This window comes from Saimiri boliviensis, chromosome 6 (genome assembly GCF_048565385.1).
Source record: "Saimiri boliviensis isolate mSaiBol1 chromosome 6, mSaiBol1.pri, whole genome shotgun sequence".
In the NCBI taxonomy this organism is placed as follows: Eukaryota; Metazoa; Chordata; class Mammalia; order Primates; family Cebidae; genus Saimiri; species Saimiri boliviensis.
The window spans coordinates 99,673,936-99,700,354 of NC_133454.1; the positions used below are offsets into that span (position 1 = coordinate 99,673,936).

General features: G+C 37.4%; 3 protein-coding genes across 3 annotated transcripts in view; 1 reads left to right on the plus strand and 2 right to left on the minus strand.

The window, feature by feature from the left end:
- Positions 1-26,419, minus strand: part of DCDC1 (doublecortin domain containing 1) — a 490,018-nt gene that overhangs the window by 443,499 nt on the left and 20,100 nt on the right. The window contains 1 exon segment of the mRNA XM_010332310.2: positions 11,251-11,456. Within this exon segment, the coding sequence (XP_010330612.2) occupies positions 11,251-11,456 (206 nt within the window).
- LOC101042308 (small ribosomal subunit protein eS4, X isoform-like) lies at positions 4,085-4,978 on the minus strand. Its single transcript, XM_039471342.2, has one exon. It carries the CDS (start codon positions 4,953-4,955, stop codon positions 4,167-4,169), a length of 789 nt encoding a protein of 262 aa, XP_039327276.1. The 5' UTR covers positions 4,956-4,978; the 3' UTR covers positions 4,085-4,166.
- Positions 5,659-6,943, plus strand: LOC120364676 (nucleophosmin). The gene has a single exon (XM_039471341.2). The coding sequence runs from the start codon at positions 5,749-5,751 to the stop codon at positions 6,631-6,633; it is 885 nt and encodes a 294-aa protein (XP_039327275.1). The 5' UTR covers positions 5,659-5,748; the 3' UTR covers positions 6,634-6,943.

Sequence of the window (26,419 nt, forward strand, 5' to 3'; positions counted from 1 at the left end):
CCTCCGCCTCCCAGGTTCAGGCAATTCTCCTGCCTCAGCCTCCTGAGTAGCTGGGACTACAGGCACAAGCTACCACGTCCAGCTAATTTTTGTATTTTTAGTAGACACAGGGTTTCACCATGTTGGTCAGGATGGTCTTCATCTGTTGACCTCATGATCCACCCGCCTCTGCCTCCCAAAGTGCTGGGATTACAGACCTGAGCTACCGCGCCCGACCCTGCTCACAACTTTTCAACCAGCTTTTCAGTTCTTCACTTTTAAATACTGATGGAGGAGTAACTCATATTTAAAGTAAGTCTGTAACATTAAAGACCAAAACCAAATAAAACAAAAACCCCAAAATAAACAAACAAAAACCAAGTACTTAGAGAAAACACAGACTGTACAGGAAGAAGCAAAATATTTATTGGTTTGGGAGGCAAAGATAAGCAAATCTCCCAGATAAGAATATTAGAAGTTCAGTTCATAAGATTCAACATATAAAAGTAGGAGTTCCATAAAATCATAACAGAAAAAATATAGTTAAAGGATATTGTCAAATATATATATAATTCAATAGAACATCTAAAAGAAAAGGATGAGACTTTTCAAACTGAAAAGACAACGTGAGTATCCAGCACATCCTGAAAAAAAGTTGAATACTATCAATAAAGAGATGGTTCTAAATGTTTTCATCTTTTGTGTTTCCTACAAAGGATGATGAATCAGTATGATATCAGACTTCTCAACAACAACACTGGAAACAAAAATCAATGGGGCAATACTTTCAATAATTGGCAGAAAAAAATATGTCCCACAATTTTAAAAAATTCACTATCCATCTTCTCTTTTTTGGAGAGCCACTGGAATATGCACACAATAGAGTAAATGAGGTGCAGGAAAAGTAGGAAACCAGGGAAAAGAAATCCAACACAGGAGAGAGTGAACAGTAATTCCCATGTTGATAGTGAAGAGAGATCCCAGGAGCAGTTCAAATTGGATCAAGAGGATGGCAATTTTTTTAAATTGTTTCATTAATTTCATTATCTTTTTCATCATTTTCTTCACCACTGTAATTTCATGCTATTGGTGATAGTAGCAAAACAAGCAGAAAATCCAAATGAGTAAGATATAATTATTAACTACTGGAAAAAAACTTAATCACCATGATGCCAACCTCAAAGTTGTGTATCCATCGTAGCCATATTTCATTTCCCATTAAATAGGCATCTTATGCCTGCAAATTTTTCTAAATATCTTTTAAACCCAAGGATATGTATGTTTAGCCTGAATCCTATAGCAGCATGTGCAGTGTGCTTACTGAAACCATATCAAGCAATTATAAAATCATCAGATTCAAATCACAAAGAGATGTGCTATGGTTCTTGTATTCCAGAGTTTAGTAAAGAAATACACCTTTCTGGCCCTCATTTCAAACTTCTTAATTATTTACTAAAGTAAATAAATGGATTTTCTTTTGACTTTCCACTTATAATTAAAATGTAGTCATTTTCCCTGGACTCAATTCTGTGCTCATAGAGGACTTTTATGCTTTAATTATCTTATTGTATCACCCATCCTCAATAATTCTCTTTTTATCCCACTGCAATAAACTTCACCATATTAGAATCCTTTACATTCTACTTCAGTTTTATATTATTAGTAGTAATCTAAAAATAGCTAACATTCCTAATATTTTACCATAAAAGAGAAAATAATGTATTTTTCTCTTAAGACTATGCCACTTCCCTATTTCTATTACTGATTTAGTGTTTCATGTATAAATAGAGCATTATCCTATGATTATCAGCAACACTTTCAAAATTTTATTTACAAAATAATTAGCAAGCCTTATTTTTCCCTTCTAAAAAGTTCTTATTGACACCCAAGATCATCATTTTGTTGCCTCCTCTCCTTTAACTCATTCTTAAATGCGATACTGAGGCTAATATTTACAAATACATTTGTTACTAAATCATGTTCTATCATGAGTTCTATCATGAATTTGTGAAAATGCTTTAAATTCTACAAATTGTAAAAGAAAAGTAAGCAAAAGACTTCCTTGATCAGTTTTAAATAAATTGCTCTCTAGAGACAAAAAACAAAATAGCAGAGACATTTTTATTTATACTCAACCTTTCATCTAAGAACATATAATCTGTGAAAGTGACTATTACTCCAATTTTACCACCAAGGCATAGAATTACAGAGATTGAACTGAAGTGAACTCAAGAGGTTCTCTAATATACCTTCTATCTCCAAGAATGACTGTATTTTAACAGTCCAAGAGATACATCCATCTTCTCTATTTTTTCAAAATCTCCAGGGAAGATGTTAAAACTTGCCTTAGCAATTTGCTCAGTTGTGTAATATCTCTTGTTTTACTCATAATCCAAATCTATAGATAAGAAGGAAATAAAACTCAAGTTTCCCAGCTCCTCGATAAACGCTCTTAACCAGTTGTGGTTGTAAAACAACCACAAAAATAAATAAATAATGAAGTAGATATTTTGATTAAAATTTCCAGTATCTAGTGAACTATTCAACTGTTCCAAGCAACATTCCATTTGAAAAAGACTTATTTAACAAAATTATCATGATTTAATAATAAAAATTTTCCATTAGAAAGAAAAATAATTTCTGTTAGGTGTATATTATGAGTCCCAAAGGCGATACTAGAAAAGATTTAATGGGGTTCAACTCAAAGATGGCCGAATAGAAACAGCTCTGCAGTGCAGTTCCCAGCGAGAGCAATGCAGAAGGCAAGTGATCTTTGCACTTCCAACCAAAGCACCAGGCTCCCCACCTTCAGCCCCCTTTCTCTCAGGTGTATGGATGACTCTATCTTGCAGGTGCCAGTCAAAATGGCTGCTCAGAATAACTAGCTTAGAGAAGAGCATAAATGACTTGATGAAACTGAAAAACATAGCATGAGAACTTTGTGAATGTATACAAGTTTCAATAATCAAATCAATCAAGAAGAAAAGATATCAGAGATTGAAGATCAACTCAATGAAATAAAATGAGAAGAGTCAAGATTTGAGAAAAAAGACTGAAAAGAAATAAACAAAGCCTCCAAGAAATATGGGATCATGTGAAAAGACCTAATCTATGTTTGATAGGTATGCCTGAATGTGACAGAGAGAATGGATCCAAGCTGGAAAACACTCTTCAGAATATTATTCAGGACAACTTCCCCAACCTTTAGCAATGCAGGCCAAAATTCAAATACAGGAAATACAGAGAACACCACAAAGATATTCCTCAAGAAGAGCACCCTAAGGTACACAATCATCAGATTCACCAGGGTTGAAATGAAGGAAAAAATACTAAGGGCAGCCAGAGAGAAAGGTCAGGTTACCCACAAAGGGAAGCCCATCAGACTCACAGCAGATCTCTCAGCAGAAACCCTACAAGCCAGAAGAGAGCAGGAGGCCAATATTCAACATCCTTAAATAAAAGAACTTTCAACCCAGAATGTCATATCCAGCCAAACTAAGCGTCATAAGTGAAGGAGAAATAAAATCCTTTATGGACAAGCAATTGCTGAGAGATTTTATCACCACCCGGCCTGCCTTACAAGAGCTCCTGAAAGAAGCACTAAACATGGAAAGGAACAACCAGTAGCAGCCACTGCAAAAAATGTACCAAATGATAAAGACTATTGATACAATGAAAAATCTGTGTCAACTAATAGGCAAAACAACCAGCTAGAATCAAAATGGCAGGATCAAATTTACACCTAACAATATTAACCTTAAATGTAAATGGGCTAAATGCCCCAATCAAAAGGCACAGACTGGTAAACTGGATAAAAAGTCAAGACCCATCAGTGTGCTATATTCTACAGACTCATCTCATGTGAAAAGACACACATAGACTCAAAATAAAGGGATGGAGGAAGATTTACCAAGCAAATGGGGAAAAAAAAAAAAAAGCAAGGGTTACAATTCTAGTCTCTAATAAAACAGACTTTAAACCAACAAAGATCAAAAGAGACAAAGAAGGGCATTAAATAATGGTAAAGGGATCAATGCACCAAGAAGAGCTAACGATCCTAAATATATACGCACCAATACAGGAGCACCCAGATACATAAAGCAAATTCTTTTTTTTTTTTTGCTATTAATCATGCCACATGATTTTTAATTATGCATAAAGATCTATCATATCACCCAGGGACCATTTCACCCACTGCTCTGTTTGGCTGCCAGTCTTTTGTCTCTCTCTTCAGCAATGGTGAGGCGGATACCCTTTCCTCGGGGAAGAGAAATCCATGGTTTGTTGCCCTTGCCAATAACAAAAATATTGGAAAGTCGAGTGGCAAAGCTGTTGCCATTGGCATCTTTCACATGAACCACATTGAAAGATCCAGGGTGCCTCTCTCTGTTGGTAATCACACCAATTCTTCCCAGGTTAGCACCCCCAGTCACCATACACAGGTTACCAGTGTCAAACTTCATGAAATCAGTAATCTTGCCAGTCTCCAAATCAATCTGAATGGTATCATTCACCTTGATGAGGGGATCAGGGTAGCGGATGGTGCGAGCATCATGAGTCACCAGATAAGGGATTCCTTTTGTGCCCACAAAGATTTTTCGTACTTTGCACAATTTGTACTTGGCCTCTTCAGGTGTAATACGATGTACAGCAAAGCGACCCTTGGTGTCATAGATCAGACGGAAATTCTCTTCCGTCTTGTCAATGCTGATGACATCCATGAAACCAGCAGGGTAGGTTATATCAGTTCGGACCTTGCCATCGATCTTAATGAACCGCTGCATGCAAATCTTTACTTCATCTCCTGTCAGGGTATACTTAAGTCTGTTCCTTAGGAAAATGATGAGGGGGAGACATTCTCTCAACTTGTGAGGACCGGTGGATGGACAAGCAGCAAACACACCAGTCAATTTATCCAGCATCCAATGTTTTGGAGCTGCCACCCACTTCAGATGCTTCTTGGGACCACGAGCCATGGCTGTGTTAGGCAAGGAAAGAGGACCCATAAAGCAAATTCTTAATGACCTACAAAAGAGACTTAGACTCCCAGACAATAATAGTGGGAAACTTTAACCCTCCACTGCCAATATTAGTCAGATCAATGAGACAGAAAATTAACAAGGATATCCAGCACATGAACTCAGATCTGGACCAAGCAAACCTAATAGACATCTACAGAACTCTTCACCCCAAATCCACAGAACATGAATTTTTCTCAGCACCACATCAAACTTACTCTAAAATTAACCACATAATTGGAAGTAAATCACTCTTCAGCAAATACAAAAAAACGGAAATCATAACAACCAGTATCTCAGACTGCAGTACAATCAAATTAGAACTCAGGATTAAGAAACTCACTCAAAATCACAAAACTACATGGACACTGAACAACCTGCTCCTGAATGACTATTGGACAAATAATGAAATGAAGGCAGAAATAAAGATGTTCTTCGAAACCAATGAGAATGTAGACAACAACGTATAAGAATCGCTGGGACACATTTAAAGCAATGTCTAGAGTGAAATTTATAGCACTAAATACCCACATGAGAAGCGAAGAAAGTTCTAAAATCAACATCCTATTGTCAAAATTAAAAAAAAAAAAAAAACTAGAAGAGCAAGACCAAACAATTTCAAAAGCTGACAGAAAACAAGAAAGAACTAAGATCACCCTGGTGTGAGTCCGTCCTGAGTGGCTGTTCTTTTGAGCAGTCGTCGTTTGTCTCCGTCCGCCTTCTCTTCCACCTAAGTGCGTGTCGCCACCCGATGGAAGATTCGATGGACATGGACATGAGCCCCCTGAGGCCCCAGAACTATCTTTTCGGTTGTGAACTAAAGGCCGACAAAGATTATCACTTTAAGGTGGATAATGATGAAAATGAGCACCAGTTATCTTTAAGAACGGTCAGTTTAGGGGCTGGTGCAAAGGATGAGTTGCACATTGTTGAAGCAGAGGCAATGAATTACGAAGGCAGTCCAATTAAAGTAACACTGGCGACTTTGAAAATGTCTGTGCAGCCAACGGTTTCCCTTGGGGGCTTTGAAATAACACCACCAGTGGTCTTACGATTAAAGTGTGGTTCAGGGCCAGTGCATATCAGTGGACAGCACTTAGTAGCTGTGGAGGAAGATGCAGAGTCAGAAGATGAGGAGGAGGAGGATGTGAAACTCTTAAGTATGTCTGGAAAGCGATCTGCCCCTGGAGGTGGTAGCAAGGTTCCACAGAAAAAAGTAAAACTTGCTGCTGATGAAGATGATGATGATGAAGATGATGATGATGATGATGAAGATGATGATGATGATGATTTCGATGATGAGGAAACTGAAGAAAAAGTGCCAGTGAAGAAATCTATACGCGATACTCCAGCCAAAAATGCACAAAAGTCAAATCAGAATGGAAAAGACTCAAAACCATCATCAACACCAAGATCAAAAGGACAAGAATCCTTCAAAAAACAGGAAAAAACTCCTAAAACACCAAAAGGACCTAGTTCTGTAGAGGACATTAAAGCAAAAATGCAAGCAAGTATAGAAAAAGGTGGTTCTCTTCCCAAAGTGGAAGCCAAGTTCATCAATTATGTGAAGAATTGCTTCCGGATGACTGACCAGGAGGCTATTCAAGATCTCTGGCAGTGGAGGAAGTCTCTTTAAGAAAATAGTTTAAACAATTTGTTAAAAATTTTCCGTCTTATTTCATTTCTGTAACAGTTGCTATCTGGCTGTCCTTTTTATAATGCAGAGTGAGAATTTTCCCTACCGTGTTTGATAAATGTTGTCCAGATACCATTGCCAAGAATGTGTTGTCCAAAATGCCTGTAGTTTTTAAAGATGGAACTCCACCCTTTGCTTGGTTTTAAGTATGTACGGAATGTTATGATAGGACACAGTAGTGGTGGTCAGACATGGAAATGGTGGGGAGACAAAAATATACATGTGAAATAAAACTCAGTATTTAAAAAAAAAAAAAAAAAAAAAAGAACTAAGATCAGAGCAGAACTGAAGGAGATAGACACACACACACACACACACACACACAAAACCCTTCCAAAAAAAAAAATCAATAAATCCAGGAGCTGGATTTTTGAAAGGATTGATAAAATAGGTAGACCACTAGCCAGATTAAGAAAAAAGAAAAGAGAGAAGAATCAAACAGATGCAACAAAAAATGGCAAAGGAGATATCACCACCCATTCCACAGAAATATAAACTACTATCAGAGATTACAACAGACAACTAGATGTACATAAACCAGTAAATCTAGAAGAAATGGATAAATTTCTGGACACTTACACCTTCCCAAGACTAAACCAGGAAGAAATTGAATCCCTGAACAGAATAATAACAAGATCTGAAGTTGAGTCAGCAATTAATAACCTACCAACCACAAAAAGATCCAGGTCCAGACAGGTTCACAGACAAATTCTACCAGATATACAAAGAAGAGCTGGTACCCCTCCTTCTGAAGCTATTCCAAACAACATATATAAAAAAGGAATACTCCCTAATTCACTTTCTGATACCAAAATCTGGCAGAGACACAACTAAAAAAGAAAATTTCAGGCCAATATCCATGATGAACATTGATGCAAAAATCTTCAATAAAATACTGGCAAACCAAATGTAACAACACATCAAAAAGATTATCCATCACGATCAAGTAGGCTTCATCCTGGGGATGCAAGACTGGTCAAAATATGCAAATCTGGCCGGGCGCGGTGGCTCAAGCCTGTAATCCCAGCACTTTGGGAGGCCGAGGCAGGTGGATCACGAGGTCAAGAGATCGAGACCATCCTGGTCAACATGGTGAAACCCCGTCTCTACTAAAAATACTAAAAATTAGCTGGGCATGGTGGCGTGTGCCTGTAATCCCAGCTACTCAGGAGGCTGAGGTAGGAGAATTGCCTGAACCCAGGAGGCGGAGGTTGCGGTGAGCCGAGATCGCGCCATTGCACTCCAGCCTGGGTAACAAGAGTGAAACTCTGTCTCAAAAAAAAAAAAAAAAATGCAAATCTATAAACATAATCCATCACATAAACAGAACCAAAGACAAAAACCACATGATTATCTCAATAGATGCAGAGAAGGCCTTTGACAAAATTCAACAGCTCTTTAGGCTAAAAATTCTCAATAAACTAGGTATTGATGGAATGTATCTCAAAATAATAAAAGTTATCTATGACCAACCCACAACCAATATTATACTGAATGGACAAAAACTGAAAGCATTCCCTTTGAAAACTGGCACTAGACAAGGGTGCCCTTTCTCACCATTTCTATTCAGCATAATATCAGAAGTTCTAGCCAGAGCAATCGTGCAAGGAAAGGAAATGAAGGGTATTCAATTAGAAAAAGAGGAAGTCAAATTGTCTCTACTTGCATATGACATAGCATCTCAGCCCAAAATCTCCTTAAGATGATAAACAACTTCAGCAAAGTCTCAGGATAAAAAATCAATGTACAAAAATCACAAGCATTCCTATACACGAATAACAGGCAAAAAGAGAGCCAAATCATGAGCTAACTCCCATTCACAATTGCTATAAAGAGAATAAAATACCTAGAAATACAAGTAACAAAGGACATGAAGGACCTCTTAAAGGAGAACTACAAAACCACTGCTCAAGGAAATAACAGGGAACACAAACAGATGGAAAAACATTCCATGCTCATGGTTAGGAAGAATCAATATCATGAAAATGACCATACTGCCCAAAGCAATTTATAGATTCATCCTATCCCCATCAAGCTACCATTGACCTTCTTCACAGAAATGGAAAAACCCACTTTAAACTTCATATGGAACCAAAAGAGAGCCTGCATAGCCAAGACAATCCTAAGCAAAAAGAGCAAAGCTGGAGGCATCATACTACCTGACTTCAAACTATACTATAAAGCTATAGTAATCAAAACAGCATGGTATTGGTACTAAAACAGAGATATAGACCAATGGAACAGAACAGATGCCTCAGAGGTAACACCACACATCTAAAACCATCTGATCTTTGACAAATCTGACAAAAACGAGCAATGGGGAAAGGATTCCCTGTTTAATAAATGGTGTTGGGATAACTGGCTAACCATGGGTAGAAAGCTGAAACTGGACCCATTCCTTACAACTCATACAAAAATTAACTCCAGATGGATTAAAGATTTGAACATAAGACCTAACACAGTAAAACCCTTAGAAGAAAACAGAGGCAAAACCATTTAGGACATAGGCATAGGCAAGGATTTCATGACTAAAACACCAAAAGCAATGGCAACAAAAGCCAAAATAAATAAATGGGATCTAATTAAACTCCAGAGCTTCTGCAAAAGAAAAGAAACAATCATTAGAGTGAAACGGCAGCCAACACAATGGGAAAAAATTTTTGCAATCTACCCATCTGACAAAGGGAATATCCAGAATCTACAAATAATTAAAACAAATTTACAAGAAAAAATTAAACAACCCCATCAAAAAGTGGGTGAAGGATATGAACAGGCACTTTTCAAAAGAAGACATTTATGTGGCCAACAAAAGTGAAAAAGTGCTCATCATCACTGGTCATTAGAGAAATGCAAATCAGAACCACATTGAGATACCATCTCATGCCAGTTATAATGGCAACCATTAAAAAATCTGGAGACAACACATGTTGGAGAGGATTTGGAGAAACAGAAACACTTTGACACTGTTGGAGGGAGTGTAAACTAGTTCAACCCTTGTGGAAGACAGTGTGACAGTTCCTCAAGAATCTAGAAATAGACATACCATTTGACCCAGCAATCCCATTACTGAGTATATATCCAAAGGATTATAAATCGGTCTATTATAAAGACACATGCATATGTACATTCATTGTGGCAATGTTTACAATGGCAAAGACCTGGAACCAACCCAAATGCCCATCAAGGATAGACTGGATAAAGAAAATGTGGCACATATGCACCATGGAATACTATGCAACCATAAAAAAGGATGAGTTCATGCCCTTTGAAGGGACATGGATGAATCTGGAAACCATCATTCTCAGCAAACTGACATAGGACAGAAAATCAAACACCACATGTTCTCACTGATATGTGGATGTTGAACAATGAGAACACATGGATACAGGGAGGGGAAGATCACACACTGGGGTCTGTTGGAGGGTAGGGTCTAGGGGAGTGGTAGCAGGGGGTGGGGAGGTTGGGGAGGGATAACATTAGGAGAAATACCTAATTTAGGTAAAGCGGGGATGGAGGCAGCAAACCACCATGGCATGTGTATACCTATGTAACAATCTTACAAGATCTGTACACGTATCCCAGAACTTAAAAGTATAAAAAGAAAAGAAAAGATTTAATAGTAACTTTCTGGGTACCAGGCATTGTACTCCATGCATAACATCATATTAAATCCTTGCAACAACTCTGTGAAGTAGGGACTGCTGTTATCTCCACTTTGTACATGAAGAAACTGAGGCTCAGGGAAACAAAGGTGTCCAAGTTCTCACAGCTAGCGAATGGTGAAGCCAAGATTCAAGTCTAGGCATTTGGTTATGTTTTACTGTCTCTCATACATTCTTAAGACATTTCAGTTACTATATTATTATTAGGTTGCTTTAAAATTGGTTGAAAAATCCTTATAGGTATAAAAATTTGTGTGTGTTTCAAATTCCCATTAGCTCCTCTGTATTTTTTTCATATCAAAGACGTTCTAGGAAGTACCAGTACCTTCTAAAAATCATGCATTTGTATGACAAGTAACACTTTAAATTTTGTTTTTTAAAGTTTGCTTGATTGTTTCATAATTTTTCTTAGTTCCCTTAGATTTATTTTTAAAAACTTACATGAATACTTTCAAACTGCATTTTAGTGATTTGGGGCTTTGCTAATTCTTCAGAGGATCAAAAATGCTTTTAGGTCTTACTACTATTCTAAGTGAAAAGAGGCAGATTTGAGACTGGAAGTTAGGTTGGACTGGCTTCAATCTAACTAGCTTATAAAATATTTTAACTAATTAGAATGTTTTCTCTAGTATAAATACAACATTTTAACTAGGTAAATGGCCAACTATGTTATGCAAACAATTTCCTGAAATATTATTTCTTTGCTAAGGTAATTTATGGTAGTAGTATAATAAGCAGACATATGAACAGGTTTATATATGATTTTTTAGTTCTATATAATGTCTTCTAATATTGCAGGTATTTGTTGACATTGATACTTAGAAAAAACAACACATTTCAAAAGCCACAAAACTTTGAAATTGAATTCATAGTTCAATATTTAATACAAAATTACCTTTTCCATTGTTTCTTTTCCCACTGTAATCTCATGTCCATCCTGCCCCATGCCATTCTTAAAGAACAGAATTCGGACTGAGGTCCTCTCAGTAAGTTTCTTCATTCTAACAGAAAGAACAGGCTTGGTTTTCCGTCTTTTGACATCAGTAGGAAGCATCAACCCATTCATTGTCCAAGTTACTTTCTTCATTAATAACAGATGGTCTAGAAGATAATTTTTTAAGTCAAGTAAATATTTGGCTTCAAAATTAAAAATGGACACATCATACTTCCCTCCCTCTATTACCTGTGTAATATACACTGTCCAGTCTCCATTTAGATGCTGGTTGTCTGAAATGCTACCACCAGCTTCCTACTAACCATGACATAAGCTGTAGCAAGCTGTCTGCTCTGATAGCCTGCATAAATCATCATTTCTGAAGGGAACAGATGTTCAGGGTATGAAAGAGTAATACCACAATTTAGTTCTAATTAAAATTCACCTTAGCATGCCTCTATTACTGATTAGATGCACCCAGCTGAAAGGGACCACTGAAAAGGTCCAATGTCCTTTGCTTACTATAAAACAACATAGATCCTGAACTTTTAATGTCTTTAGGGTTGGGAAACATGTATTTTCTCTTGAATATTATTTCTTATCCATGATGCTTTAAAGATGATGACCTCCAAATAGTAACATTATACTATAATTCTTCTTCTGTGACTATAAGGAAGGTGCCTTCTAGGACATCCTTGGTGAGAGATTTAAACTATTTGATTGAAAATGAGTAACAGTTTTTCATTAACAGTTTACTTTGACCTATATAGTTTCAATGATGTGCGTAGAAATTTAAGTTTCAAAATTCCCACTAATATAAATGGGAGTGCAACTAAATTATTACGTATGACTTTGAAAATGTAAGGGTAAGAACAGGAGTGCAGTATATTGCAAACTAAGTTGCTGTCAGCATTCTCTTTTCAAGAGGTTTTGTTTCATAAATAAATAATTTGCACCTGAGTTACTTATTTGTGCATTCAATTTATTTTAATCATATTTTCTTCTTATATAAATTACAAAAATACAATGATCCCTCCCTCATCTGCTCTTATTTGTTCTGAGAGAAACATAATTTTATTTATAGATAACTGAAAGTAGCTGCATTTATTGCTATTTTGCATTGAAATTTGCCGAAATTTTCAAAAGATATTTCTCTGTTAGCACTTACCTTGAAAGAAGCTTGACCTCTATGACTTACAAATGTTATTTTACATAAAATCTGCTAATATTCTTATGAAAAACAAGCCAGTGTTGTAAATAACCTTCAAGTCTCAGAATGGCTATATTAAATGTTCAACAACAACAACAACAAAAATCCCTCTATTCTTTCACCCCTCCTCTTTCTCTCTCTGTTACCCACACACATATACACATATAAAAACAAATATACTGGGCCGGGCGCGGTGGCTCACGCCTGTAATCCCAACACTTTGGGAGGCCAAGATGGGTGGATCACGAGGTCAAGAGATCGAGACCATCCTGGTCAACATGGTGAAACCCCGTCTCTACTAAAAATACAAAAAATTAGCTGGGCATGGTGGCACATGCCTGTAATCCCAGCTACTCAGGAGGCTGAGGCAGGAGAATTGCCTGAACCCAGGAGGCGGAGGTTGCGGTGAGCCAAGATTGTGCCATTGCACTCCAGCCTGGGTAACAAAAGTGAAACTCCATTTCAAAAAAAAAAAAAAAACAAATATACTGTGGCAGATAGATAAACAAAACTTGCATATTAAATTAAAACTAAATTATAAGACTATAGACGTAAGCCTTCAAAAAAAGAAAAAACATTTTAACAGAAATTTGTATTTTCATTTTGTAAACTGAAAGTAATAGGAATTAGAAATTACAACAGAAAAATGAGCTATAAGTTAATGAGTTCATAAATAGCCAAAAAATTGAAAACAGATACTCAAGTAAATACATGTACACACATGTTCATAGGAGCACTATTCACAATAGCCAACATGTGGTAACCAAATATCCATCAATAGATGAATGGATAAACAAACTGTGGTACAATGTATATACATAAATAGAGTATTATTCAGCTGTAAAAAAGAATAAAGTACTGATACTTGCTACAATATGGACAAACCTCGAAAATATTATGCTACATCAAGGAAGCCAGATATAAAAAAGGTGACATATTGTATGATTCCATTTACATGAAATATCAGAATAGGTAAATCTATAAAAGCAGAACATAGAGTGATGGTTGCCAGTGGCAGGGAAGAGAGGGGGTTGAAGAGAAGCTTAATGGGTAATGGGTTTTATTTTGAAATGATGGAAATATTTTGGAACTAGATAGAGATGTTACATAACAGTGTGACTAAATGCTACTAAATTACTCACTTTAAAATTATTAATTTTGCATTATATGAATTGTGTTATGTGACCTCAATAAAAAAGAAGAAAGATAAAGAGGAGGAGGAGGTCCTATAGGTGCCAGTCATTGTCAGTCAGTATTCACCTAGGAGAAAAAAAAAATATCTCACGAGGGGGACAAAAAAGAACAAATTATTGTAGTTTAACAGGCATTCACCCACAATCTGGATGCCCTTAGAGGCTCTGCATGGTGAAGAGGTATTAACTCTACCTTCAAACTACATTTGAAGCCTAGCTCTGTTTCTTAGTGACACTAGATGCATTATACCTCCCTGAATCTCAGATTTCTCATTGACAAAGTATCTAGTGAGCATCACTCCACTACCTGATAGGAATTAAATATCTTATATGTAAAATTACCTAACATACTGAAGTGACTCCATAAATGTTAGCTTATTCCCTCACCTCCCTGAAATCCTATTGGTTATTAAGGAGCTCTGGAGTATATAAATTGTTACATCAGTCACGGTCCAATCAGGAAAACAGAATCCACTCAGACTATTTGAGCAGAGGGAACTGACTCCAGAGAATTAGTTATGTAAGTGATAGAAAAGGGTGAGAAGCAAGCAAAGGACAGTTAGGCAATGCAGAGATTAGAAAGAGCAAGAAACCACTCCCACTAAGGCGAGAGACAGGAAATGTTACAGGTGCCCAGATTTAGAGAATCTTGCTGATAAAGTGTTTTCCCTTTGATTACTTTGATCAAGGCCAGGACTAGGGTGAGGGGAGTGAAGGTCCTTGAGGCAAAGTTTAAGGAAGACTGTGCAGGTCCCTCACACAACCCTCAGAGTGAGTGCCTCCTCAAATTGTATCTCATTAGTGCTTCACTCACCCAACTCTAGTCTCAGCCCCGGCTTAACCTGTCTCTTTTACATACAGAACTCCTTAAATTCCATGAAAAATAATGCAATAGCCAGACTCTATTTATATAATTTATAGATATTAATTTAGTTCTCTCAACAACTTTATGAGATAGGTAATATTATTATCCTTATTTACGGTTGAGGAAACTGAAGCACAGAGGCATTAACTTGACCAAGATCTTACAGCTGGGATGTGGTGGCACTGGGATATGAATTTAGTTCAAGAAGCTGTGCTCCTAATCACTGCACTCTTCTGCCTCTACCATCTCTCTCAAATTCAACGTCTAAAGCAAAATCTCATATCTTTCTGCACAAACTGACTCACCCTTCACAGTTCTTATTTCTGTCAGTGTTTCCACTTCTTTCACAGTTATCCAATCTCTCAACTAGACCTTGAACCCATACTGCTTATTCATTTCTCTCCAACTATTTTCTTATTCATTCAACAATATATATTGGGTGTCTACATGCCAAGGCACCAGGGTGACAACTGGAAGAAAGACAGAGCTGCTTGTGCAGTTCACAGCCTCTGCCTGAGAAACTGACAGTGGAAGGTCTGTTTGAACAGAGAGGCCCATATAATGAGAAGTTAGCTGTGAAAATCTGGGGAATAGTATTCCAGGCAGAGTGAAAACCAGGCACAGAGGCTCCAAGTGAGAATAGGCTTGGCATGTCTAAGAAAGAAAAATAAAGTTTGAATACAGAGAGAATGTATATGGTTAAAGCCGAAAAGACAGAAAGATAAAGGATTTGGATTTTATTCCAGATGTGATGGAAGCTGTTGGAAGATTCTCAGCAGGGTGGTGCTATGTGAAGAAAATACAGTTATCCCTGGGTATCCATGGAGGCTTGGTTTCAAGACCCCTAGAATACCAAAATCTGTAGCTGCTCAAGTCCTATATATAAAATGCAGTAGTATTTGTATTCAAGCTACACACACCCCTGTGTACTTTAAATCACCTCTAGATTATTTATACTACCTAATACAATGTGAATGCTAAGTAAATAGTTATATGCATTTTGTTTGTATTAGTTTTCATTGTTGTATTTTTATTTTTTATAGGCCTTTTTTCCTGAATATTTTTGATTCATAGTTGGTTGAACACACAGATGCAGAGCCCATGGATACAAAGGGTCGATTATAGCGCTGAGTGTAGTAGACACTGTTGGTGCCCCACCAAGGTGCCTTTTACCAGGCTAGTGCACTCAAACTCCAGCTGCTGTGAGTCCTGTCTGTGACTATCCCACAGTTGCACCCTTCTGAGAATTGCCTTTGACTGCAAGAAACCTAGTGAGGAAATGTGTGCAAGGTTGTGCTCTCCTCCCTCTGACCTAGGGAGACAGCCCACAGCCAATGATTGACTGAATCTGGGACAAAGTAGCCAATCCCCTTGCCTCAAAGTGGGGCATCTCTCTAGTGTCTTTCACATTTCAGACTGGGGCTAGATTTCTAGTGAACACATGGCTTGGCTGTGCTTCTTCCTCTGCTCTAGGCTCCTTCTCTCACTCCCTTACATGGTTCAACTGAGAGTATTCCCTCAACAAGTCTCTTGCACCAAAATCCTCACCTCAGGCTCTGCTTCTAGGGAATCTGACCTGAGATACAGTAAAGGAAGGGAGACCTCTCAGCTATTCTTTCTTCACAGTAACTCTTAAAAGCATCATTTTTTTTCCCATTTTCAACCAGACATATTTGTCCATTTCTCTCTCAGCCTCCTAAAATCTGCAAGAGCTTTCTAATCATATATGATTCTCCTCCATCACATCTGACATTCTATACTCCAATCACTGCTGAATTTTCCTAAAACATCAATTTTATCATTACCTAAAGAGAAAACTCTTGGAGCTAATTTTTGAAGTTTACTACTAGCCAGTCAGCCAGCCAACCAGCCAATCGGGGGCAGTCAACAAATACCTGTTGAGCGTATCCTATGTGCCAGATCCTGTACAAGGAATATGAAAAAAGACCCAGTCCTTTTTCCTAAGCTTATGTCTAACAGAAGAGCTTACGGATAATCAATGCAATTAAGACAACTGATGCCATTCAAACTTTCTGTTCTTGTCTTTCCCTAGTTTGAAGCATTATTTTACCTAAGCAAATCTGTTCATTATCCCTGTTCACTTTTAACCCTATACTTCACCTATCAGACTCAAGTCCTTCTCAAGATCCAGTTTAAGATCTTCCCTTATTGCTCCAGCCAACAATGGCTTTATTGGTCAAAGCCATTCAACAAGTCTCTAGGACAGGCATCCCCAAACTTTTTACACAGGGGGCCAGTTCACTGTCCCTCAGACCACTGGAGGGCCGCCACATACTATGCTCCTCTCACTGACCACCAATGAAAGAGGTGCCCCTTCCTGAAGTGTGGCGGAGGGCCGGATAAATGGCCTCAGGGGGCCGCATGCGGCCTGCAGGCCGTAGTTTGGGGATGCCTGCTCTAGGATGTTCCAAACTTTCCCACATCTTTCAGTCTTCTTCTGAGCCCTTCAAACTATTCCAACCTCTGCCCATTACCTAGTTCCAAAGTTACTTCAATTTTGGGTAATTTATAAAGGAAAGAGGTTTAATTGACTTACAGTTTGGCATGGCTAGTGAGGGCTCAGGAAACTTAAATCATGGTGGAAGGAGAAGCAAACACATCCCTCTTCACAGTGTGGCAGGAAGGAGAAGTTCAGAAGGAAGAGGCAAAAAGGCCCTTATAAAGCCATCAGATCTTGTGAGAACCCACTCACTATCATGAAAACAGCATGGGTGAACCACCCTCATGATCTAATTACCTCCCACGAGATCCCTCCCTCAACATGAAGGGATTGCATATCAGATTATAATTCAATATGAGATTTCCATGGGGACACAGAGCCAGACCATGTCAACCCAGAAACCCTCCTATTTTAGCAACAGAAAGTGATTCTTCTGTATATCACCAACTCCCAGGACATGTTTTCATATCAAGAAATGTGGCTGGAGGGCTGACAGCCAGGGTAAGCATTATTACATCCAGAGATAAGAAGAAAAACAGAATCTGACTCTTCCATGCCAACACAGAGAAACTGAAGATGGTCAGCAAAGACTTCGCAAGGCTTCAGCCCTGGTGAGGAAGAGGCTATTCTTAAAGTGTGGGGGTGAGTGGAGTGAAAGCAACAAAATAATGAGGGGACTGTAGGGTATGTGGGGCAGGGAGCCAAGCAATTCAGACAAGATCCTTAATACCATCTAAATCTACCTTGAATTTCTAGGAAAATATACTAGCCATTATTAACTAATGCTTCCTACATTTCTTTCATTAACTTTCTCATCTCCAAAAATTCCAAACGTTTCAATTCCTAGGGCTGAGACTATCTGGTACTTTTATAAGAATCAAGTGCCAGGCATGGTGGCTCATGCCTGTAATCCCAGCACTTTGGGAGGCCAAGGCAGGTGGATCACCTGAGGTCAGGAGTTCGAGACTAGCCTGACCAACATGGAGAAACCCCATTTCTACTAAAAATACAAAATTAGCCAAGCATGGTGGTGCATGCCTATAATAGCTACTTGAGAGGCTAAGGCAGGAGAATTGCTTGAACCTGGGAGGGGGAGGTTGTGGTGAGCCGAGATCATGCCATTGTACCCCAACCTGGGCAACAAGAGCAAAACTCCATCTCAAAAAAAAAAAAAAAAAAGACTCAGGAAACAGCTCCCCTATTACCCCATCCCTCACCCCATATTGGAAGTAGAAAAACATGAGTATGGCCCCACATATCATTTAGCAATGAGCAATGACTCTGAACCTTTCCAAAGGTGGCATCATCTCCTCTTTCTCACTTCTGCACCTACTTTATACAAGGTACTAAGAAAATTACAGAGAAGTGTTAAGTGAACATGAGAGCTTCTTTCTTCTTCTCCCTTCCCTGCAAAAAAAGTCTCAGGGGATAGAATGCTCAAGAAAGAGCATTCCTGACAGAATGTAGGAAAGCTGAAAATCTTACATCTCCTTCATCTCTAGGTCCCTCAGAGAGTCATTTATCCCAGTGTTCTACCTCTGACCACTGTCTGGTTTCAGACAAACATTAGCATAACTGTTAGCCTCTCTGCCATGTAATTACTCTTGGGCCAGATTACTTTGGCTTGTGCCAAGCAAAATGAATACTGCCTTCTTTTACTTCCAGAATAAAAAGCAGCAAACTTACAACTTCAAATACATAAGCTTATTAAAAGTCTTCTTAATTTTAAAAATTCATTCTCTTGCAGTTGGGCAATAAATTTGAAAACACAATGCCCTGTCAAGTAGGTATAGATAATGACATTAAATATGAACAAGCACATCACTTCATCAGTGTAAGATGAGTTTCTAAAATACAAGTGCTCTGACAGTAAGAAAACATACTGCTATATTCAATTATATCATCTGCCCAAAATACAATTGCTTGTATGTTTGGTAAATAGATTAAATCCAGGTCACATTCCTGTGTTCAACTGAGTTTCTAGTCACTCCCTTTTCTCTAAATACTTGCGCTCTTTGTTTCTGCATGTTCTTAAGTGTCATCATGTATTGCTATAGGCATGATGGCTATATTTAACTAATAATGACAGTGGTTGTCATTAGATTTTAACTCAGTAACACTAGTCTGACATATCATTTGAAGTATGTCTTCAATTTACATTTGATTAAAATTACAAACATCCCATCTATTGTGCCAATCAAAATGCTGTCACCTTTTCCCTGAACTTTTCTATGAACTTTTTAAAAACAAATTATGGCAGCTTAAAGCTAAGGCTAGCCCTGGGTCATGAACATATTTTAAAATACGACTTTTGGAACAGAGCAGAGTAAGGCCACTTGGGGCTCCTTTTATAAAAGGCCTTGATTTTGACTTGTACCCTATATATTAAGAGTTCAAAGCCTTTAACTCAGATTCTCTTATCATACTGGGATGGGAATACATAACTGCTTGGCAGGTATTTTAATTTGGTTGTATTTATTTCAAAATGCAGACCTAGCAAATACCTTTGTTAGTAAAATCAAATACTTGTGACAACTTGTATGAAAAGCTTGTGAAACGTACCTTGAAAGGATGGAGCAAAAGAAGGAAAATAAATGAGGGCAGGTAAAAAAATAATATTTTAGGTAATTATCATCTGCCAGGTTTTTATATCATCTTATTTACTTCTCATAATACATCTGTGAGGTATAAACTTTTTTTTTTAAGATGGAGTCTCCCTCTGTTACCAGGCTGTAGTACAGTGGCATGAGCTGGGCTCACTGCAACCTCTGCCTCCCAGGTTCAACTGATTCTCCTGCCTCAGCCTCCCTAGCAGCTGGGACTACAGGCACGTACCACCAAACCCAGCTAATTTTTGTATTTTTAGTAGAGACAGGGTTTCATCATGTTCGCCAGGATGGTCTCGATATTTTGACCTCGTGATTCACTCACATTGGCTCCCAAAGTGCTGGGATTACAGGCATGAGCCACGGCACCCAGCTGAGTTATAAACTATTATGCTCAATTTATAATAAGGAAACTCAGGCTTAGTGAGATTAAGTGACCGGTTTGCTTTCCTAGCAGTAATGAAGAAAGTAGAAACAAATTTTGTTGTTGTTATTTTCCTGAACTAGTCAGCTATTCTAGGAAGGTAAAAGTGGTCACAGGGTTCTGACTATAGCCTTGAAGTCTTAAGTTATGTTTATAAGATGGTATTCTCAGTTTTTGGTTTAGACTAGGGGTTTATAGACACTTAATTTTCAAATAACTTATCTTTTTTTTTTTTTTTTTTTTTGAGACGGAGTTTCGCTCTTGTTACCCAGGCTGGACAGGCTGGAGTGCAATGGCGCGATCTCAGCTCACCGCAACCTCCGCCTCCTGGGTTCAGGCAATTCTCCTGCCTCAGCCTCCTGAGTAGCTGGGATTATAGGCACGCGCCACCATGCCCAGCTAATTTTTTTATTTTTAGTAGAGACGGGGTTTCACCATGTTGACCAGGTTGGTCTCGATCTCTCGACCTTGTGATCCACCCGCCTCGGCCTCCCAAAGTGCTGGGATTACAGGCTTGAGCCACCGCGCCCGGCCCAAATAACTTATCTTTATTAGAAATATCCAATAGTCATTTCAATTATTATTTCCCCTCTATTACAGATAAGGACATTGAAGTACAGACCAGTTTGTCCAAGACCATACACAGGGAGTAGAATCTTGCAACATTATCTGACTTCAAGTCTATTGTCCATTAAAATAAACAATAATGCATTTCTCAAAACTCTCCTAACAGATGTCTAAACCCTTCAAAAGTGACAGTTTGAAAAAAACCACTCTGAAAGAACTATAGAATATACAAATGAATTCACAGGTAAAGTAACAAGTACAGTAGGCAGAAAACTAAGAGATTTGATTTAAAGGTAACTGTTTCATTTTCAATTTTGTAAATGAAAATTAAAACAGGTGTTTTATTTTCAAAATTCCCTCTTCCTTTTGTCTCCATGACATTATTTGTTATTATGCCACCCCTTTTATTGCCTTTATAACACTTACACTGTCAATAAATGCCTTATTTAGTTGTTTCCACATTTATTGTCTATTTCTTTTTCCACCTCATTAGAACCTAAGCTTCATGAGATCTCCATCTTGTTCATACTACATCCTTAAGGACTGGGGCAGTCCCTTGCACATTGTAGGGTCTCAGTAAATTTTGTTGAATGGATAACTGGATAAATAAATGGTCTTCCTTAGACAAGGAACCATAGTTTTTATTACCTGCCACACACTGTCTCAACACTAGTCAGTGACTTATTCTTCTGTCCACTGTCATCTATGTACCCAACTTGAGGTGATAAGGACAATAGTAATAACCCTTCTCAGTTAATATCCTAGTGAAAATGAATATCAGAATTCTTTGCAGTTGTAACAGAAAGTCTTTATCTAAACCCTTAAGGTCAGGTATGATTTTATGTCTAGGTATTTTAATACATCAAAATGTTAATATGGTGCTTATATCATAATCATGCATACATCAAATATTATGTATATGATACAGGTCAAGAATAGTAGCCCACAATCAAATACACTAATCATTTTCAACAATATGATTGACAAGTTACACTAAGTAAGGCTCTGCTACCAAATGAGTTACGAAAAAACTATTTGGTCTTTTATAGTCTTGGATTTTGGAATGAAGGATGAGATTACAGACATGCAGCACTAACTCAAGGGTTGTGAAGAGTAAATGTAATACATTTAAAGCATATAACTGTGTGCATAAAGCATTCAAGTTAACAGGACAGTACAGCTTTGCAAGTATCTGTAGTAAACAAATGTAGTCTCTGTATATGAATATAATTCAACATTTCATGATTATGTCAATAATCTACCATCTCACACCAGTTAGAATGGCGATCATTAAAAAATCTGGAGACAACAGATGCTGGAGAGGATGTGGAGAAATAGGAACACTTTTACACTGTTGGTGGGAGTGTAAATTAGTTCGACCATTGTGGAAGACAGTGTGGCGATTCCTCAAGGACCTAGAAATAGAAATTCCATTTGACCCAGCAATCCCATTACTGGGTATATATCCAAAGGATTATAAATCATTCTACTATAACAGGAGTCCCCAAACTTTTTACACAGGGGGCCAGTTCACTGTCCCTCAGACCGTTGGAGGGCCACCACATACTGTGTTCCTCTCACTGACCACCAATGAAAGAGGTGCCCCTTCCTGAAGTGTGGCGGGGGGCCGGATAAATGGCCTCAGGGTGCCACATGTGGCCCGTGGGCCGTAGTTTGGGGACACCTGTATTATAAGGACACATGCACACGAATGTTCATTGCAGCACGGTTTACAAGAGCAAAGACCTGGAACCAACCCAAGTGCCCATTGATGATAGACTGGACAGGGAAAATGTGGCACATATACACCATGGAATATTATGCAGCCATCAAAAACGATGAGTTCGTGTCCTTTGTAGGGACATGGATGAACCTGGAAACCATCATTCTCAGCAAACTGACACAAGAGCAGAAAATCAAACACCGCATGCTCTCACTCATAGGTGGGTGTTGAACAATGAGAACACATGGACAAAGGGAGGGGAGCATCACACACTAGGATCTGTTGGGGGAAAACAGGGGAGGGACAGAGGTGGGTGGGGAGTTGGGGAGAGATACCATGGGGAGAAATGCCAGATATAGGTGAGGGGGAGGAAGGCAGCAAATCACACTGCCATGTGTGTACCTATGTAACAATCTTGCATGTTCTTCACATGTACCCCCAAACCTAAAATGCAATAAAAAAATTAATAATTTGGTGTTTTTTTAATGATCTGATATTTGACAATATAAGGAGATGCTGCCAACCACATGCAAGCTACAGATTTTCCTACTGGCTAAGAACACATTTTTGGTCCATCTCTTATAATTGTCTTCCAATCCACGTCCATTTTATAAGTAAGGATATTCTAGTCTCTCATTTGCAGATTTAAAACTTTGGAATAGAAAATACATAAAATATTTTCCTATAGTTTTGCCCTCACTTATAGAAATGTAAGAATCATATGCGATCTCAGAAGAAAATGGTAGTATTTTTCTCCATATAATGCCATCTTCCTCCTTTTGAATATATACAGAGAAGTGAAAGTTAAAATGTACAAATGATCTCACCTAATAAATATACTCTTTAAACTAAAAGATAAAACGGAATTTGGGAAAACCAGTCCTCACAACTGTAGCTGATGAATTAAGTAGTGGTTGCCCTACAGATGAGTATCACACAGGCTGGTATCAGCTTTGGCAAGACTAAAGCAGCCATTGGTGTAGGTAGCACTTTAGCATTCTGTCTTGAGATCTAGCAGCAGAAATATTAAGATATGATGTGATGTGAGTAGTGGGTCACTTACTGAAACTTGTGCTTTTAACATAACAATTTAAAAATCAACAAATTCAGTAGACATATAATGGAAGACAATATAATGCATGAATCCAGGTTCATTAAACTAATGTCTTTGTTTTTTGAAAAACAAAATATGACAGAACATTTCATTGTTGACGCAGATATGAGAAAAAGTGTTATGCTGCTATTTAGAATGTGTCTTGTATGTCATGGAATTGAAGTATTTCCAAATCATCAATAATTAAAATGATGAGAATCCATCATTTCACTGACACTTCTACATGAAAAGATGGCCTATTTTAAACGTGCTCACACATATCCTTGTCAATCACAAGCTGTCACAGCAAATTATTTCATTTTGTAGATCACATGGCAGTTAGTAGAAAATCTCCGGGCTTAAATTTAGTATTAGGTGTAATATCAAGAACTCCTTTCACACATTTTTTTTTTTTGTGACTACATATTCACAATACAGGATATAAAAGATTTACAATTTTATTCATAACATCAAGTTTCACTTCTGGTTAACAAAGCTCAGGACTGAAATGAATCACTGCAAATGATAATTCTGAAAGCCCAGTAATAGAATAGGACATATTGGAGAGAGTGGAAATACAAAACTAAAAAATTCTAAAGACAGTATGATAGAACTTGGACCTAATGAATCAGGTCTAAACAGTGTTTTCCCTCATCTTATTTAAGATATTCAGGCAATCACGGGACCCAAACCATTTATTATGCTATGTTTGCATTACTTACAGCTCCTAGCAGTTATAAAGGAGCTGAATTCTTATAAACCCCATGGATCTGATCCAAGAATTTTCACTGTGTCGTAATTAAGCAGAAGATTCAGGAAATTGTGAATAAAAGCTAAACCACATGGTCATGAATGAGAAAACTAATATGCCTTTTCAAACAATTCATAATTTCAATGAATTATTAACAAATGTTAGAAACTTTAAATGCCAGAAGTACAATACCTCTTAAGGCATCATTATCAACAGTATTTATATGAAATATTTATATTTTCCTGATCTTTTCCATATACAATTAATGTTTCTGATTAGGTATTCAACTTTAAAATGTAAGAATTATTCTAATACTGCATTTCAACAAGGAATGCTTCATGTCAGGCTTGACCTTGGCCTGACCTCCATATGAAAGCTTTGTGTTTCAAGGTATGTGATGAATAGCTCTCTGGCTTTCTATTAGATTCAATGCCACTGGTTGTCAACAGTGATGCTCAAAAGGCATGGAAAAATAGTTAAAATATCAGAGATGTTCTGTAGGATTTTTTCTCTCTTAGTAAATCTGGAAATAGTTCCTAGGCAATTTTCTCTATCTACATTGCTTTTCCAGTGAAAAAGAAAAACCAATGAAGTATTGAAAGGTAATTGCCAAAATATATACTGACTTGTTTAGCCTTCCAATACCAGAAATAAAATAAGAACCATTTGATTTATGTTGTAAAATAGTGTTCTCAGTTTGAAGGATTTATAACTTATCTACTGAGTTTAAGTTCCGTAAAGGCCAGGACTTCTATCCCTACTCTGGGGCACACATAGTAGGTACCAAATAACTATGTATTGATTTAAATTTTGATTGAATTGCATTAAATTGAATTTAAATCAGAGTTGAAGAAATAATGATAAAAAAAGAAATCAGACTATGAGCTCCTGCTTTTCTCTTTCTCTGACCTGGTCTAGTATCTAGCACATATAGACTCTCAATAAATGTTTGTTGAATGAATAAAAACCTGCAAATTAAAATAATGACCAGTTACCAATTGTATACAAAATATTCATGCTCATTTAGAAAGATACATCAGTAACACTCAATTCTGCCAACTGATTTTCCCATTTACCTTTAACATGTTCAATTTTCCACTTCTGATCATGTCTCTTTAAGTTCATCTACCACTTTCAAAGTTATTAATATATGTTTTTATTTTAATGGTACACTTGTAGCTAGTTGAAAAACTATCGATTTATCTATAAAACAGATGACAGAAAGGTAGTCTTCAAGCTGATTTAGGTGGTTTGAAAAAGTGTATGTGAGTATGTGAGTGATACGTAATATATCATATTAAGTTAAATATTACCTTTCATATATAAATATATATATATATTTACATTGATATTCTTAACATTGTGAAAGAAACCAAATATAGTTGTTTACGCTTATCTATAAGCTTAACTTAAATAAATGGCTTTTCCCCATTATACTTATCCTAACTCTTTTTAATGGACATGCGATATGCTAGTCTGTGTCCAAGCTCACCTACAATTTCTTTTCTCAAAAGACAAGGCACATCTGCCACCTGCTCTACTCCGTGTCCCAGCAACAACTGTCGAGCAGCATAAAGATTGATTATCAGTCAAAAACCATTGCACAACACCAGATTTTGGTGGGTTAAGCTTGCTGATCCAGCAAGAGATGGTGTGAAATTTTCAGGAGTGTGTGCCAACATTTTGGTGCTAAAAGAACAGCAGTGCATGTCACAATGAAACACAGCCAAAGATATGCAGACAAAGCAGAGAAGTTTTTTGTTCTGGACTTGGCTTTTGAAAAGGATAAAAGAGAAAACAAAAAGTAGGAGGAAATTAGTTCGTACATTTAAAAATCATCCACCAAGCTCAGTCATGTGTGTGACATTATTATTTTAGGCCTACATGTCCAGGAGATTTTCATCGTAGCTTAGCTATAAATAATTTTTATATGTCTCTTCTACAATACCATTATGAAAGGCAAGCATTTCTTAGTAATAACAATAATCAAAGATCTTAATGAAGCAATATTTACATATATATATATATGAATTTTTTTAAAGTCACAGAAAAGTATTTGCCAACTAAGACTCATGTTTTTATATAAGCAAGTGATTCGATGAATATAAAATTAAGGCAGCCAGCCATATTTTAAACTTAAAGCAAAATGTGAAAAATACACGAGTCTACACGATCACATAGGTAATTTTCAATGAGCATTACAGCAACAAGTTTCTTTACAAGAACCAAATTATCTT